The 14,888-nt window shown below is 44.1% G+C and overlaps 1 protein-coding gene and 1 long non-coding RNA gene across 10 annotated transcripts in view; one reads left to right on the top strand and one right to left on the bottom strand.

Moving 5' to 3' along the window:
* Positions 1–14,888, top strand: part of rapgef1b (Rap guanine nucleotide exchange factor (GEF) 1b) — an 88,839-nt gene that overhangs the window by 62,868 nt on the left and 11,083 nt on the right. For 5 of the 8 annotated variants that reach the window (XM_052525372.1, XM_052525371.1, XM_052525369.1 and 2 more), the window contains exons 11-26: positions 5,746–5,907; positions 6,481–6,570; positions 7,001–7,083; positions 7,403–7,511; positions 8,313–8,388; positions 8,738–8,825; positions 9,043–9,132; positions 10,633–10,747; positions 11,613–11,683; positions 11,812–11,896; positions 11,995–12,089; positions 12,276–12,354; positions 12,581–12,682; positions 12,836–12,933; positions 13,071–13,199; positions 13,560–14,816. In XM_052525372.1, the coding sequence (XP_052381332.1) occupies positions 5,746–5,907; positions 6,481–6,570; positions 7,001–7,083; positions 7,403–7,511; positions 8,313–8,388; positions 8,738–8,825; positions 9,043–9,132; positions 10,633–10,747; positions 11,613–11,683; positions 11,812–11,896; positions 11,995–12,089; positions 12,276–12,354; positions 12,581–12,682; positions 12,836–12,933; positions 13,071–13,199; positions 13,560–13,710 (1,623 nt within the window). In that variant the 3' untranslated portion in view covers positions 13,711–14,816. Of the gene's footprint in view, positions 1–5,745; positions 5,908–6,480; positions 6,571–7,000; positions 7,084–7,402; positions 7,512–8,312; positions 8,389–8,737; positions 8,826–9,042; positions 9,133–10,632; positions 10,748–11,612; positions 11,684–11,811; positions 11,897–11,994; positions 12,090–12,275; positions 12,355–12,580; positions 12,683–12,835; positions 12,934–13,070; positions 13,200–13,559; positions 14,817–14,888 lie in introns of those variants that run through there. The other 3 variants (XM_052525370.1, XM_052525373.1, XM_052525375.1) reach the window with 3 other exon arrangements.
* LOC127931758 (uncharacterized) lies at positions 9,212–10,289 on the bottom strand. 2 transcript variants are annotated; one of them, XR_008142836.1, is made up of 3 exons: positions 9,896–10,289; positions 9,536–9,855; positions 9,212–9,415 (listed from the first exon to the last, which is right to left on the bottom strand). It is a non-coding gene; the product is annotated as an uncharacterized LOC127931758 (long non-coding RNA). The 2 variants fall into 2 exon arrangements; XR_008142837.1 differs by lacking the exon at positions 9,212–9,415 and adding an exon at positions 9,435–9,495.

The raw sequence follows: 14,888 nt of genomic DNA, 5'->3' as shown, positions 1-14,888 counted from the left end.
GTGGTGAGGGTAGGTAACAACATCAACCCGCTGATCCTCAACACGGGCCCCACAAGGGTGCGTTCTGAGCCCTCTCCTGTACTCCCTGTTCACCCACGACTGCGTGGCCATGCACTCCTCCAACTCAATAATCAAGTTTGCGGACAACACTACAGTGGTAGGCTTGATTACCAACAACAACGAGACGGCCTACAGGGAGGAGGTGAGGGCCCTCGGAGTGTGGTGTCAGGAAAATAACCTCACACTCAACGTCAACAAAACAAAGGAGATGATCGTGGACTTCAGGAATCCGCAGAGGGAGCACCCCCCTATCCACATCGACGGGACAGTAGTGGAGAGGGTAGAACGTTTTAAGTTCCTCGGCGTACACATCACGGACAAACTGAATTGGTCCACCCACACAGACAGCGTGGTGAAGAAGGCGCAGCAGCACCTCTTGAACCTCAGGAGGCTGAAGAAATTTGGCTTGTCACCAAAAGCACTCACAAACTTTTACAGATGCACATCCTGTTGGGCTGTATCACCGCCTGGTACGGCAACTGCTCCGCCCACAACCGTAAGGCTCTCCAGAGGGTAGCACCACCAGGGGAAAACTACCTGCTCTCCAGGACATCTACACCACCCGATGTCACAGGAAGGCCATAAAGATCATCAAGGACAACAACCACCCGAGCCACTGCCTGTTCACGCCGCTATCATCCAGAAGGCAAGGTCAGTACAGGTGCATCAAAGCAGGGACCCGAGAGACTGAAAAACAGCTTCTATCTCAAGGCCATCAGACTGTTAAACAGCCACCACTAACATTGAGTGGCTGCTGCCAACATACTGACTCAAGTCCAGCCACTTTAATAATTGAAAAATTGATGTAAAAAATGTATCACTAGCCACTTTAAACAATGCCACTTAATATAATGTTTACGGACCCTACATTACTCATATCATATGTATATACTGTACTCTATACCATCTACTGCATCTTGCCTATGCCGTTCTGTACCATCACTCATTCATATATCTTTCTGTACATATTCTTTATAACTTTACACTTGTGTGTATAAGGTAGCTGTTGTGGAATTGTTAGGTTAGATTACTCGTTGGTTATTACTGCATTGTCGGAACTAGAAGCACAAGCATTTCACTACACTCGCATTAACATCTGCTAACCATGTGTATGTGACAAATAAAATTAGATTTGATTTGAATGCCCTACTCTTTGAAGTTATGCAGTTGTCTAAAAAACAACATTTTGCCCAAAACTCCCTCCCCCCCTTTAGTTTGTGTACTTCACTGTATTTATATTTGGGATATCACTTTTCAAAAATCTTTAACAATGCTAACACTTGCTGCTGTTCTCCCCTGACCCTTGATCTCTAATGGATATGAGGCAGATGGTCTTGGGGAGTGGGCTGACTGCGTATGGCCCCTGGGTGTGGTGGGGGGCACGCTGAGGAGGTCAGAGAGAGGGGGTGTGTCCCTGTGGAATCACTCGATTTGGACCTGGCCTGATGCAAAACAGATTCCCTCCTGTTCTTCTTCTTCCTCCTCTACCTTTCTTCTTCCTCTACCGCTCTTCTTCTTTTCTCAGTCCTTTTCACCTCAAACCATTTTTTCCCACTAAATCAAATCCAACTTCATTTACACATTAAACATTACTGTACACTTTACAATTTAAAACCACTTTTCTCCCGCTCCCATTCTACTTCACCCTCCCCCTCTCTCTCTTACACCTCTCATGCCTCCCCCAACCCCTCAATCCCCTCGCAGTGTTTGTGCCAATGGAATGTCCACATTCCTCAAGTCCTCGGGGCGTGATGTTATGGGGGGATGCCATGAGGATGGGAGGTCGGGAAGGAAATAGAAAATATATGCAATATATTTCATTTAGTAATTCGATTTAGTGCCAACAATGCCATTTCAGTGGAAAATCTTTCTGCTCCGCTCTCTGTGTGTGTGTGTGTTGTTTAGTATGTTTTATGGTTGTACATTGTGGGGAATAGTATGTCGGAACATTTTGTTAGGTGGAAAGAATATAAACTGTCCTTAGTCTTCAGTGGAAACATCCTCATTCGTTCTCGCTCCACTTTTGCATAACCATGTTGCTTTAGGTTTAGTGTCTCTTATGTGTTTGTGTGAGAGGGATGGTGTGTACACGCCCACCTGTGTGTGGTTTTTATCAGATTGCTTGGTTTGTGGGGCGGCAGGTAGCCTAGAGGTTAGAGGGTTGGGCCAGAAACCGGAAGGTTGCTAGATTGAATCCCCGAGCTGACAAGGTAAAAATCTGTCGTTCTGCCCCTGAACAAGGCAGTTAACCCACTATTCCATTGTAAATAAGAATTTGTTCTTAAAACTTCTTGCGACTAGCAATCCCGTATCCGGGAGCGTAATCATAGCCTCAAGCGCATTACCATAACGCAACTTTTCCTATTCATGAAAATCGCAAATGAAATGAAATAAATTCAAACACAAGCTTAGCCTTTTGTTAACAACACTGAAGGAGTGTTGTGCGGTGTCAAAAGGGCCAGATGTATACAGAATGGTGTCGTCTGTGTAGAGGTGGATCAGAGAATCACCAGCAGCAAGAGCGACATCATTGATATATACAGAGAAAAGAGTTGGCCCGAGAATTTAACCCTGTGGCACCCCCATGGAGACTGCCAGAGGTCCGGACAACAGGCCCTCCGATTTGACACACTGACCTCTATCTGAGAAGTAGTTTGTGAACCAGGCGAAGCAGTCATTTGAGAAACCAAGGCTATTGAGTCTGCCGAGAAGAATGCGGTGATTGACAGTCGAAAGCCTTGGCCAGGTCGATGAAGACTGCTGCACAGTTCTGTCTTTTGTCGATGGCGGTTATGATATTGTTTAGGACCTTGAGCGTGGCTGAGGTGCACCCATGACCAACTCGAAAACCAGATTGCATAGCAGAGAAGGTACGGTGGGATTCGAAATGGTCGGTGATCTGTTTGTTCACTTGGCTTTCGAAGATTTTAGGAAGGCAGGGCAGGATGGATATACAGTTGAAGTCGGAAGTTTACATACACTTAGGTTGGAGTCATTAAAACTCGGTTTTCAACCACTCCACAAATATCTTGTTAACAAACTATAGTTTTGGCAAGTCGTTTAGGTCATCTACTTTCTGCATGAAACACGACATTTTTCCAACAATTGTTTACAAACAGATTATTTCACTATCACAATTCCAGTGGGTTAGAAGTTTACATACACTAAGTTGACTGTGCCTTTAAACAGCTTGGAAAATTCCATAAAATGATATCATGGCTTTAGAAGCTTCTGATTGGCTAATTTACATCATTTGAGTCAATTGGATGTGTACCTGTGGATGTTTTTCAAGGCCTACCTTCAAACTCAGTGCCTCTTTGCTTGACATCTTTTGATTTTCCCATGAAATCAGCCAAGACCTCAGAAAAATAATTGTAGACCTCTACAAGTCTGGTTCATCCTTGGGAGTAATTTCCAAACTCCTGAAGGTACCATGTTAATCTGTACAAACAATAGTATGCAAGTAAAAACACCATGGGACCACGCAGCCGTCATACTGCTCAGAAAGTAGACAGGTTCTGTCTCTTAGAGATGAACTGAAATACCTTATTTATATAAGTATTCAGACCCTTTGATATGAGACTCGAAATTGAGCTCAGGTGCATCCTGTTTCCGTTGATCATCCTTGAGATGTTTTTACAACTTGACTGGAGTCCACCTGTGGTAAATTCAATTGATTGGACATGATTTGGAAAGGCACACGCCTGTCTATACAAGGTCCCACAATTGTCAGTGCATGTCAGAACAAAAACCAAGCCATGAAGTTGAAGGAATTGTCTGTAGAGCTCCGAAACAGGATTGTGTCGAGGCATTTGTCTGGAAAAGGTTACCAAAACATTTCTGCAGCATTTCAGGTTCCCAAGAACACAGTGGCCTCCATCATCCTCCATGTAAGAAGTTTGGAACCACTAAGACTCTTCCTAGAGCTGGCTGCCCGGCCAAACTAAGCAGGGGGGGGGACCTTGGTCAGGGAGTTGACCAAGAACCCGATGGTCACTCTGACAAAGCTCCAGAGTTCCTCTGTGGAGATGGGAGTACCTTCCAGAAGGACGACCAATCAGGCCTTTATGGTAGAGTGGCCAGACAGAAGCCACTCCTCAGTAAAAGGCACATGACAGCCCGCTTGGAGTTTGCCAAAAGGCACCTAAAGGACTCTCAGACCATGAGAAATAAGATTATCTGGTCTGATGAAACCAATATTTAACTCTTTGGCCTGAATGCCAAGTGTCACGTCTGGAGGAAACCTGGCATCATCCCTACGTTGAAGCATGTTGGTGACAGCATCATGCTGTGGGGACTGGGAGACTAGTCAGGATCGAGGGGAAAGATGACTGGAACAAAGTATAGAGAGATTCTTGATGAAAGCCTACTCCAGAGTACTCAGGACCTCGGACTGGGGCGAAGGTTTACTTTCCTACAGGACAACAACCCTAAGCACACAGCCAAGACAACACATGAGAGGCTTCAGGATAAGTCTCTGAATGTCCTTGAGTGGCCCAGCCAGAGCCCGGACTTGAACCCGATCAAACATCTCTGGAGAGACCTGAAAATAGCTGTGCAGCGACGCTCCCCATCCAATCTGACAGAGCTTGATAGGATCTGCAGAGAATAATGGGAGAAACTCCCAAAATACAGTTGTGTCAAGCTTGTAGCGTCATACCAAAGAAGACTCAAGGTTGTAATCGCTGCCAAAAGTAAATGTACTGAGTAAAGGGTCTGAATTCTTATGTACATGTGATATTTCTGTTTTTTTATTTGTAATAAATTTGCAAAACTGTATTATAGTGCATTGTGTGTAGATTGACAGGATTTAAAAATATATATATTTTAGAATAAGGCTGTAATGTAACAAAATGTCAAGGGGTCTGTATACTTTCCCAATGCACTGTATTAGCCTTGTTGATGTTTTAAATGTTTAAGTTGAAATGTAGCTGGAATAGCGGAGGCAGTGCTCCTGTTGTCTGTGCTGCCTTCCGGTAACTCTGCTTCTAAATCAGTAGTTGTATAGTAAGAGTAAGCTGTTAAAAAACATTAACTTGCTTGACCATGCTGCAGGTGATATAACTGTTTGTTACATGCAGTATTTGCTTTGTGGACTTCACAGGACAGATGTTGCTCTACAGTTTTGTGATGAAACAAGCCTATGTGTAGTTGAATTTATTCTGCCACTGTTGTCTTTTTGTTGTCACGTCCTTATTGTTTACCACAGTGGCGTATGAACGAATGGGTTATAGAACAAACAACGCAATTATCACAACAGGTTGTAATATGGCTTTTCGCTGGCTTGGCTTCCTCTCTGATTTGGCCCATATACCGCTACTGTACTTAACAGGGTTGGTAGACAGTGCACATCGTGTTACAGCAGGTTACTAGCTTTCTGCTTCTCCTCCTCACAGGAATCTGCTCACCTGGTCGCCATGACTACACAATCTCAGACAAACACACTCTCTGATTCACACTTACACACATACAGTCACATGGACGGCATGGAAAGATTGATATCAGTCCATTACAGTATGTTGAACTATACATCCACTTTAGTCCAGGAGAGGAGGTGCTGATGGGGACTTTTTTTTCTTTCTACTTTTCAGCTTTAATTCTGTCTGATTTATTTTCTCAACCTGTCATAACACTGTCCTTCTCTCCTGATTCCTGGTTTCCTTTCCTACTTCCTACCAATCGCAGAGTTCAGACCAGGTCGCCTTGACCAATGCCACTGTATTGGATGGCAGCAGGGGCGGGCCCAACGGTTCCCTGGCCAACTCATTGGGCTCTGTGGCCATCTGTCTTCCTCCTCCTGAGACCACTTCTCTTCTAACTGACTCTCTCCTCCGCACCTCGGCAGTGGTGAGCTGACAGACAGACGGGCGGGCGGGCAGACACAGAAGGGCGGGCAGACAGACAGACAGACAGACGATAACGGGGAGATATGTTTCAGTAATAAGGAGTCATTTTAAGGTGGATGCCCGTCAGACAATAACATTGTTGGTGACTCATTGATTTCCAGGACCATTTATCTTGTCATACCAGTAATCACAAAGCATCTAAACTGTGGACCATAGTGAAAGATTTCCTCCTGTTTTGGTGATTCTTGACTACTGCTTATGGTATTATCCTGACTGATTGTAGTTATGGATCTAAATGGAACCCATACAACTTTTGACTGTGTTTCACCTGTTCACCGTCATGTGTAACAGACACACATTATACTGAAATACTGTACACTCATTAAACACTAATCATGTACACCAGTGCCACCTGGTGGCCAATTATTGACACATCCAACCATACAACTCAATATAGAAGTGCTTCTCCATACCTCACCGTAGCCCTGAGTTTGCTGTCTCCACAGTATGTTCTATGCTAAATTATTCTGTGGCCGTCCCTCTCAACCATGGTGTCCCTCTTCTCTTCCCGTAGAGCGTCGACGAGGGTGGCGAGGGCGAGTATGTCAACCTGTACTCATCCAGCCAGGCCAATGAGGAGCTGGAGCTGCCTCCCTGCCTCAGAGTAAGTAACTAATGCACTCAACCTAGTAGGATTGTCACGATACTACAATACTCGATTTTCCATGGCAAAAAAATGAAAGCACAAAGCAGACTAAACTCGTTGATCCTTTAAAAACCTGCTTTATGCCAAACGTCTTGTGCTAAAGCTTGGAAAAATAAACACGTGACTACGTAAGGCAGTTTAGGACTGTTTTCTTGAAGAAATTACAGCTCTAGGATCGGATTATTGCAACAATACTAACTGTAACCATTAAGGGGATGAGCAAATATATGTATCAGTGTTTAATGACAAGTTCTATCTATTACATTAGGGGTAGCTAACTCCATTTCAACTCTTTTGATGGAGACAGCCTTTGTGTAAATTATGTGTTGGTGTTCCATGATTCCTGCTCCACAACCTACCTTGACAGAGCTTACTCTGCCCCTCACAGCCAATCGCTGCTGATGATGTCATTCAAGACCCCGCCCCACAAATGCAATCCTCCAATAGCAAGGAGGCTCTGGACAAGGACAGGTATGGGATAAAGTGACCGTTCAGGTCACATTGCATTAACACTCCCTCTCCGCTTCAGGCGTAATATCTTTACTTGATCTGGTGATCCTAGAAGGTAAAACAGCAATTGAATGAAATGGATACTGATTAATGACCAATGCTAGGTCTATGTAAGCATAGAGAGAGAATTACTAGAAGAAACTAAGCCCCTTCTGACCAGTGCAATTTGAATGGAACATTTATCATGGGTAACAATTTTATTCTAGGTAATCATTCGATGTCTATGTATGTAAGTTTACGTAAACAGACCTAATGGTGCTTCTATCGGTCTTTCTGTCAGCAGGAGGCAGAAGTCGACAGACTCGGTCCAGAGCGATGAGGAGGAAGTGGATGAGCTCTCTCTCATCGACCACAAAGAGATCATGTCCCGGATAACACTCAAACAGGAGGTAATGCTGCCCTCATTCATGACTGAACTAACATTATTACCCATGTCTATTGGCTAAGTAAGCATTGTCTCTGGAAAGCTTGTGGTTGTCTTTGGCTACAATTTCTTTAAATGCTATTTTGTTCATGTTACATACTGTATGTGAAACTTTGACATAAGAAACCTTCACACTGGTGATATTCACATTTCACTCACATTCCTTCTTTCTCTTAGTCTACTACTGACCTCTAGAGGAACTGCAGGGGATGTTTCTCCATTCAAATTCCCCTTCCTTTTTGGTGCAGTCTGACAGACGTGTGTGTGTGTGTGTGTGTGTGTGTGTGTGTGTGTGTGTGTGTGTGTGTGTGTCCATTCTGCAAGGTCAGAAAGAGAGAGAGAGGGAGGTCTGGTTAAACAACAAAGGACAACTGTAGTATTGTTGGGGATCTGTCTGCTTGTGTGATCAGTGTATGTCCTGCGTATAGCAGCCCTCTCTCTCCCCCCTACTCTCTCATTCTCGCTCTCTCGTCAGTGGAGCTGGTGCAGGGCTTCGAGGGAGAGAGAGCATGGATAGAGAGGAGAGAGCTGCATTTTGGACGAGACTGCATTCCTGCCTTAATCCTCATAAAATCTCTCCCTAACCCTCTTTCTCTATCTCTCCATCTGCCTCGCTCCCCTCTCTCCCCTCTCCTTTCTCTATCTGCCTCATCCCTCTCTATCGATCTGCCTTGCCTCCCTCCTGTCTCTCTCTCTCTCTCGCTGCTCTCTTTTTCTCCATCTATTCATCTCTCCCTTCATCTCTCTCGTTCTCTCTTTCTCTCAGAATGACGATGGACCTGATGTGCGTGCTGGATCAGGGGATATTCTGTTAGTCCACGCCACAGAGACAGACCGCAAAGGTAGGTAGCGTTTATCACCGTTCGACATCAGCCCCTATTAAAATGTGTGTTACTGTGGTTCTGTGTGTGTGTATCGTAGATGTCGTTCAAACCAGAGGAATCTGATCACGCTTTTTGTCTGTTAAATTGGTCTACAGTGAAATGTTAAGTTGTAGAATAGCTACAGTATGTCTAGACTTACAGCATGTCTTGACCAGCGTATTTCTCTGAATATCAGAGGTTACCAGACGTGTCCCATCAATTCATGTCATCCATGTTCTCTAAAGTTGAGAGGATCCATCGTTAGTTGTCAACCTCAGATGATTTGGGGTGGACTAAAGGGGTGGTGTTCTCCTCTGCTCCCTTCCAGATCTGGTGTTGTACTGTGAGGTCTTCCTGACCACATACAGGACCTTCATCAGCCCAGAGGACCTCATTAAGAAGCTCCACTACAGATATCCTTTTTTGGTTGCCACCAGCTAGAATATTGTGTGTTGGAATACTAACAACTGAATGGATTTGGCTTGTGGTGATGAGATGAATACAGAAAGGGTGTGTAAGTAAACGTGATTGTGTCCCTACTATGTTGACACCTAAAGTGACTTCTGTGAATGTGGGACGTAATACTTGAGAGTGCAGGTCATTTCAGTGTCCTCCTTGACCATGGACCACATACACCAGGTTCTGTCACAGTCCAGACACGTTTAAGAAGCGGGTCAGCAAGAACACCTTCTTTGTGCTCGTTAGACTGGTGGACGAACTGTGGTGAGTATGGATGGACATATTCTATAGAATCTATACAATACCTTACTCAGACTCTCAGTACAGCCACATATTATATACAGTACCTTACTCACTCTCAGTACAGCCACATATTATATACAGTACCTTACTCACTCTCAGTACAGCCACATATTATATACAGTACCTTACTCACTCTCAGTACAGCCACATATTATATACAGTACCTTACTCACTCTCAGTACAGCCACATATTATATACAGTACCTTACTCACTCTCAGTACAGCCACATATTATATACAGTACCTTACTCACTCTCAGTACAGCCATATATTATATACAGTACCTTACTCACTCTCAGTACAGCCACATATTATATACAGTACCTTACTCACTCTCAGTACAGCCATATATTATATACAGTACCTTACTCACTCTCAGTACAGCCACATATTATATACAGTACCTTACTCACTCTCAGTACAGCCACATATTATATACAGTACCTTACTCACTCTCAGTACAGCCACATATTATATACAGTACCTTACTCACTCTCAGTACAGCCACATATTATATACAGTACCTTACTCACTCTCAGTACAGCCACATATTATATACAGTACCTTACTCACTCTCAGTACAGCCACATATTATATACAGTACCTTACTCACTCTCAGTACAGCCATATATTATATACAGTACCTTACTCACTCTCAGTACAGCCACATATTATATACAGTACCTTACTCACTCTCAGTACAGCCATATATTATATACAGTACCTTACTCACTCTCAGTACAGCCACATATTATATACAGTACCTTACTCACTCTCAGTACAGCCACATATTATATACAGTACCTTACTCACTCTCAGTACAGCCACATATTATATACAGTACCTTACTCACTCTCAGTACAGCCACATATTATATACAGTACCTTACTCACTCTCAGTACAGCCACATATTATATACAGTACCTTACTCACTCTCAGTACAGCCACATATTATATACAGTACCTTACTCACTCTCAGTACAGCCACATATTATATACAGTACCTTACTCACTCTCAGTACAGCCATATATTATATACAGTACCTTACTCACTCTCAGTACAGCCACATATTATATACAGTACCTTACTCACTCTCAGTACAGCCACATATTATATACAGTACCTTACGCACTCTCAATACTGCCACATATTATATACAGTACCTTACTCAGACTCTCAGTACAGCCACATATTATATACAGTACCTTACTCACTCTCAGTACAGCCACATATTATATACAGTACCTTACTCAGACTCTCAGTACAGCCACAGAAGTGGCTTTTCACTGTTTAAGCTCCAATCCTTCTAGGCAGTAGATGGCCCTGGGGATCCAACAGAATAGAAATGACTTCCAAAGAGTGTGTTGGAAGCAGACAACCCTCAATGTTAACTTACCTTTCAGTGTTAAGTGAATGAACTTCTCCTCCCTTTAATGTTCTCCTCTCCCCCTTTCCATCAGTCTGGTGGAGTTAACAGAGGACATCCTGAAGCAGCTGATGGACCTGGTGTTCAGGCTGGTGTGTAACGGCGAGCTGAGCCTGGCCCGCGTGCTCCGCAAGAACATCCTGGACAAGGTCTGTCCAACACCACTACCTTCCTTCCCCTCAATACCTTCACCTCCCTCAACACCTTCACCTCAACACTCTTAGCAGTTGATGTTATTCTGTAATAACACAGACCCCAAAGCAAATCAGGGAGAGGAAAATAGGTTTATTCAAAGAGGATAATGTTATGCTGAGAGGTAGATAGTCATTCCTTCCCTGTCCTCAGTGATTCTCTCTACAGAACAAAGGGACAGGATGTACTTTATAGCCCAGCCCTAGCCTGTGGTTGACCAATTAGAATTCCTTGCAATACAACTGGGCCGATGGACAAATAACAAGTGTCCTATTTCAGGTTGGACCACTGAGAACGTTATTTCCATTGATAATTCCCTATTGACGTTTTTTATTTATTTTATTTTACCTTTATTTAACCAGGAAAGTCAGTTTAAGAACAAATTCTTATTTTGAATGACGGCCTAGGAACAGTGGGTTAACTGCCTGTTCAGGGGCAGAACGACAGATTTGTACTTTGTCAGCTCGGGGGTTTGAACTTCCGGTTACTAGTCCAACGCTCTAACCACTAGGCTACCCTGCCGTACCCTATTGACGTCAGTACCCTATTGACTTTTAGCACTCTTGACCTCTCGTCTTCTGCGTTGTGTATTTACCTTCAACATATTCTTACAACACTGTCACCTCCCTCAACAGTTTCACCTCAACACCTATCCCCTTCAACACCTTCACATTGTGTTGCACTTAATAAAAGTGCTGTGGTGTATAGATCTATTGTTAATGTCAATTAGACTATTCAGGAAACGCTCTCATTCTGCAGTCGCTTGTGATTGGGAGGCATTTTGAATGGTATGTCTGTAAATGAATTGTTATTGTTTTGAAGGTGGAGCAGAAGAAGCTGCTGCGCTGCACCAACTCCCTCAAGCCGCTGGCCGCCCGGGGCGTGTCCGCCAGGTAGGCGTCAACAAGGGGTTAAGGGTCAGGAGACAATGGGAGGGGCTATGACAACCTCGTCTTGCATTTGCTTGTTCCCATCCATGTTTACGTTCTGTCATTAAGTGGTTTTGTGTGTGTGACCACAGGCCCGGAACGCTGCATGACTTCCGCAGCCATGAAATCGCAGATCAGCTCACGCTCCTGGATGCAGAACTTTTCTACAACATCGAGGTACCAGAGAGCCCTTTACTGTCCTTGTTTTGCTTCCAATTCTGATTGTGCTACAGTGATCTAACCCTATATCTCTCCCTCTTCCTCTCTCTGCTCAGATTCCTGAGGTGTTGCTTTGGGCCAAGGAACAGAACGAGGAAAAGAGTCCCAATCTGACTCAGTTCACAGAGCACTTTAACAATATGAGCTACTGGTGAGAGCTGGACCTGAGCCTATACTTACAGGCTGTCTATGCATTACATAACTCCCACCAGATAGACCTAATCACTCCTAAGTCACCTAGCTTTTCAATGGCTGTTCAACACCTCAAAATGGCAAAAGAAATTACACACAGTCTCACTTTCTCTCTCACAGAACACTGTTTGTGTTTGTCCTCTAGGGTGCGCTCTCTAATCATTCAGCAGGAGAAAGGCCAGGACAGAGAGAAGCTGCTCCTCAAGTTCATTAAGATCATGAAGGTGACCAACCTCAACATTCATACAACCACAGCTCTTCCTGTTAACTAAATATATATTTTTTTTATTTTTATTTAACCTTTATTTAACTAGGCAAGTCAGTTAAGAACAAATTCTTATTTACAATGACGGCCTACCCCGACCAAACCCTAATATAACTTACTATACCTAGTTAATGACTAACTCTCTGGACAACTGTTCTTATCCTATTTCTCCTCTTCTTATGTAGCACTTAAGAAAGTTAAACAATTTCAACTCGTACTTGGCAATACTGTCTGCCCTGGACTCAGCCCCCATCCGCAGACTGGAGTGGCAGAAACAGACATCAGAGGTGATTCAAACAGTAGTGTATTAAGTCTAACATACAGATATGTGATATAGGTATAATAGATATCCACACTCAAATGTATTTGTATTTCTATGGCATCTCTTTTTAATATACTGTGGGTATAACACATTGTGACACACTGTTGGTCTCTCCCAGGGATTGGAGGAATACTGCACTTTGATTGACAGCTCGTCGTCTTTCCGAGTGTACAGGGCGGCTCTGGCCGACGTGGAGCCTCCATGCATCCCATACCTGTAAGTCTGTGTACATGTACACCTGAGCTGGGTGATTTTTCATCACATTGGGTTTTAGTCTACTCTTCATAGGACTGTCTGTCTTTATCTCTCTATTCTTCTCTCCTCTCTAAACTCATCCTCCTCTCTTCTCCCAGCGGTCTAATCCTGCAGGACCTGACCTTCGTCCACCTGGGGAACCCTGATCTCATCGATGGGAAGGTCAACTTCTCTAAGCGCTGGCAGCAGTTCAACATCCTGGACAGCATGAGGCGCTTCCAGCAAGTGTGAGTAGAAAGGTCATCCCAGGAGAAAAGCATCCACAAATCTCCAAACAGATAAATATGGTCTATTTCAGGGATGGGCAACTGGCAGTGGCCCCCCCTTTTGTAGGCTTGCTGAGCCACTGTGGCTCCTTTTTTGTGGCACCCATCAGTTGCCTTCCTTGGTCTATTTCATGTCAATCAATAAGACTACAATAGTCATCCCACGTGAGGTAAGCAGTGAACCAAATCTTATATGAAAACCCTCATATTAACCCCAATGCAACAGAAGGTGGACCATTTCCAGCGTTCATATTTATATCGCTTATCCATCAGCATCTAGTTGATCAACTCGTTATTGTCTGTCTTTGCGACCCACCCCAGGCATTATGAGCTGAAGCGCAACGACGACATTGTGTGCTTCTTCAACGACTTCAGCGACCACCTGGCCGAGGAGGCGCTGTGGGAGCTCTCACTGAAGATCAAGCCTCGAAACATCACCCGGAGGCGGACAGAGCGCGAAGAGAAGACCTAGGGGGTGTAGAGGCACGGCGTGGTGCCCAAACCCGGGACCAGGTCCCGCCAAGGGACCTCCACTGTGTTGCAGACACTAACTCCACTTTACTATGGACAGACATTCAGACAGACAGATGGATGGGATAGATGGATGGATGGACACAATCAGTTGGACCTAACTAACTTGGGAAGAGTGACTGACGAGGGCCGGACCAGAGCACATACAGTAGGTTGGAGGAAAAGACTGATTTAAAATGACTCTGCACTGTTCTGCTACACTGGGATATTATGGGGGTTTTATGATTGACATGGGATTGTCTCCACCCCGAACTGCTGTTGGCAGGGGAGAAACTCCTAGCCAATGGGAGGAGAGAGGAGAAAGACTTGTATAAGAGACGTCATGTAAGGAGGATGTGGAGATACCACTCACCTTCCTCTCCCATTTTAGTGTGTAAGTGTGAGGTGCTCCTCTACACCTGATACCAACACCCTATTCCCTTCTCTTCCTCCCTAAATAGTGTGTTGACCATTGGGTCAGCCCCTACTGCCCCCCTCCCCTGACTTCACTTCCCTCCAACATTGAAGGAAGATAACGTTCCTTATATCCATGGAATCCTCAGTAGTCTGGACTGCAGTCTAGGGAATAAGAATCTGAGGGTTAGTAGAGGTGGACTGGACTTGTAGCAAGAGTGTATTTGAGATATTGTGTATTATTGTTATTATTATTAATCATGTATGGTTGTGATGTATTATACAGTGCTCCTTTTGTTCTTAAAAAGGATGTTTATTATGCTATTAAGAGAAGCGTTCAGCTTCTACCCAAGTGCCATAATAATGTGCACTCTAAAAAGCAACGCAACAAAAAAAAGACCCAAAAAGAGAATGACTAAAGATGCTGTGATCTATGTATGTCATATTCAATCATTGTGTGCCATGTTTGAGTGAGAGAACTGCCAGTAGTGTGTGTGTGTGTGTGTGTGTGTGTGTGTGTGTGTGTGTGTGTGTGTGTGTGTGTGATCTGTGTTTGTCTGTCCATTGTGTGCTGTAGTTCTTCATTCTGATTCCTTTGGAATAATCCTGTCATCCTCATCACACTATGCAATAAAACTGCTCAGTTTCTATGCATCACTGTGTATCACCATCTTAAGAGGTTTGACAGACTATGCTGCTTATGATCCTTATGGGAAAAATCCCAAC

This window comes from Oncorhynchus keta, chromosome 9, assembly GCF_023373465.1.
Source record: "Oncorhynchus keta strain PuntledgeMale-10-30-2019 chromosome 9, Oket_V2, whole genome shotgun sequence".
Lineage (NCBI taxonomy): Eukaryota > Metazoa > Chordata > Actinopteri > Salmoniformes > Salmonidae > Oncorhynchus > Oncorhynchus keta.
The sequence above is the reverse complement of the archived record's forward strand: the minus strand, read 5'-3'. Positions and strand labels throughout refer to the sequence as shown.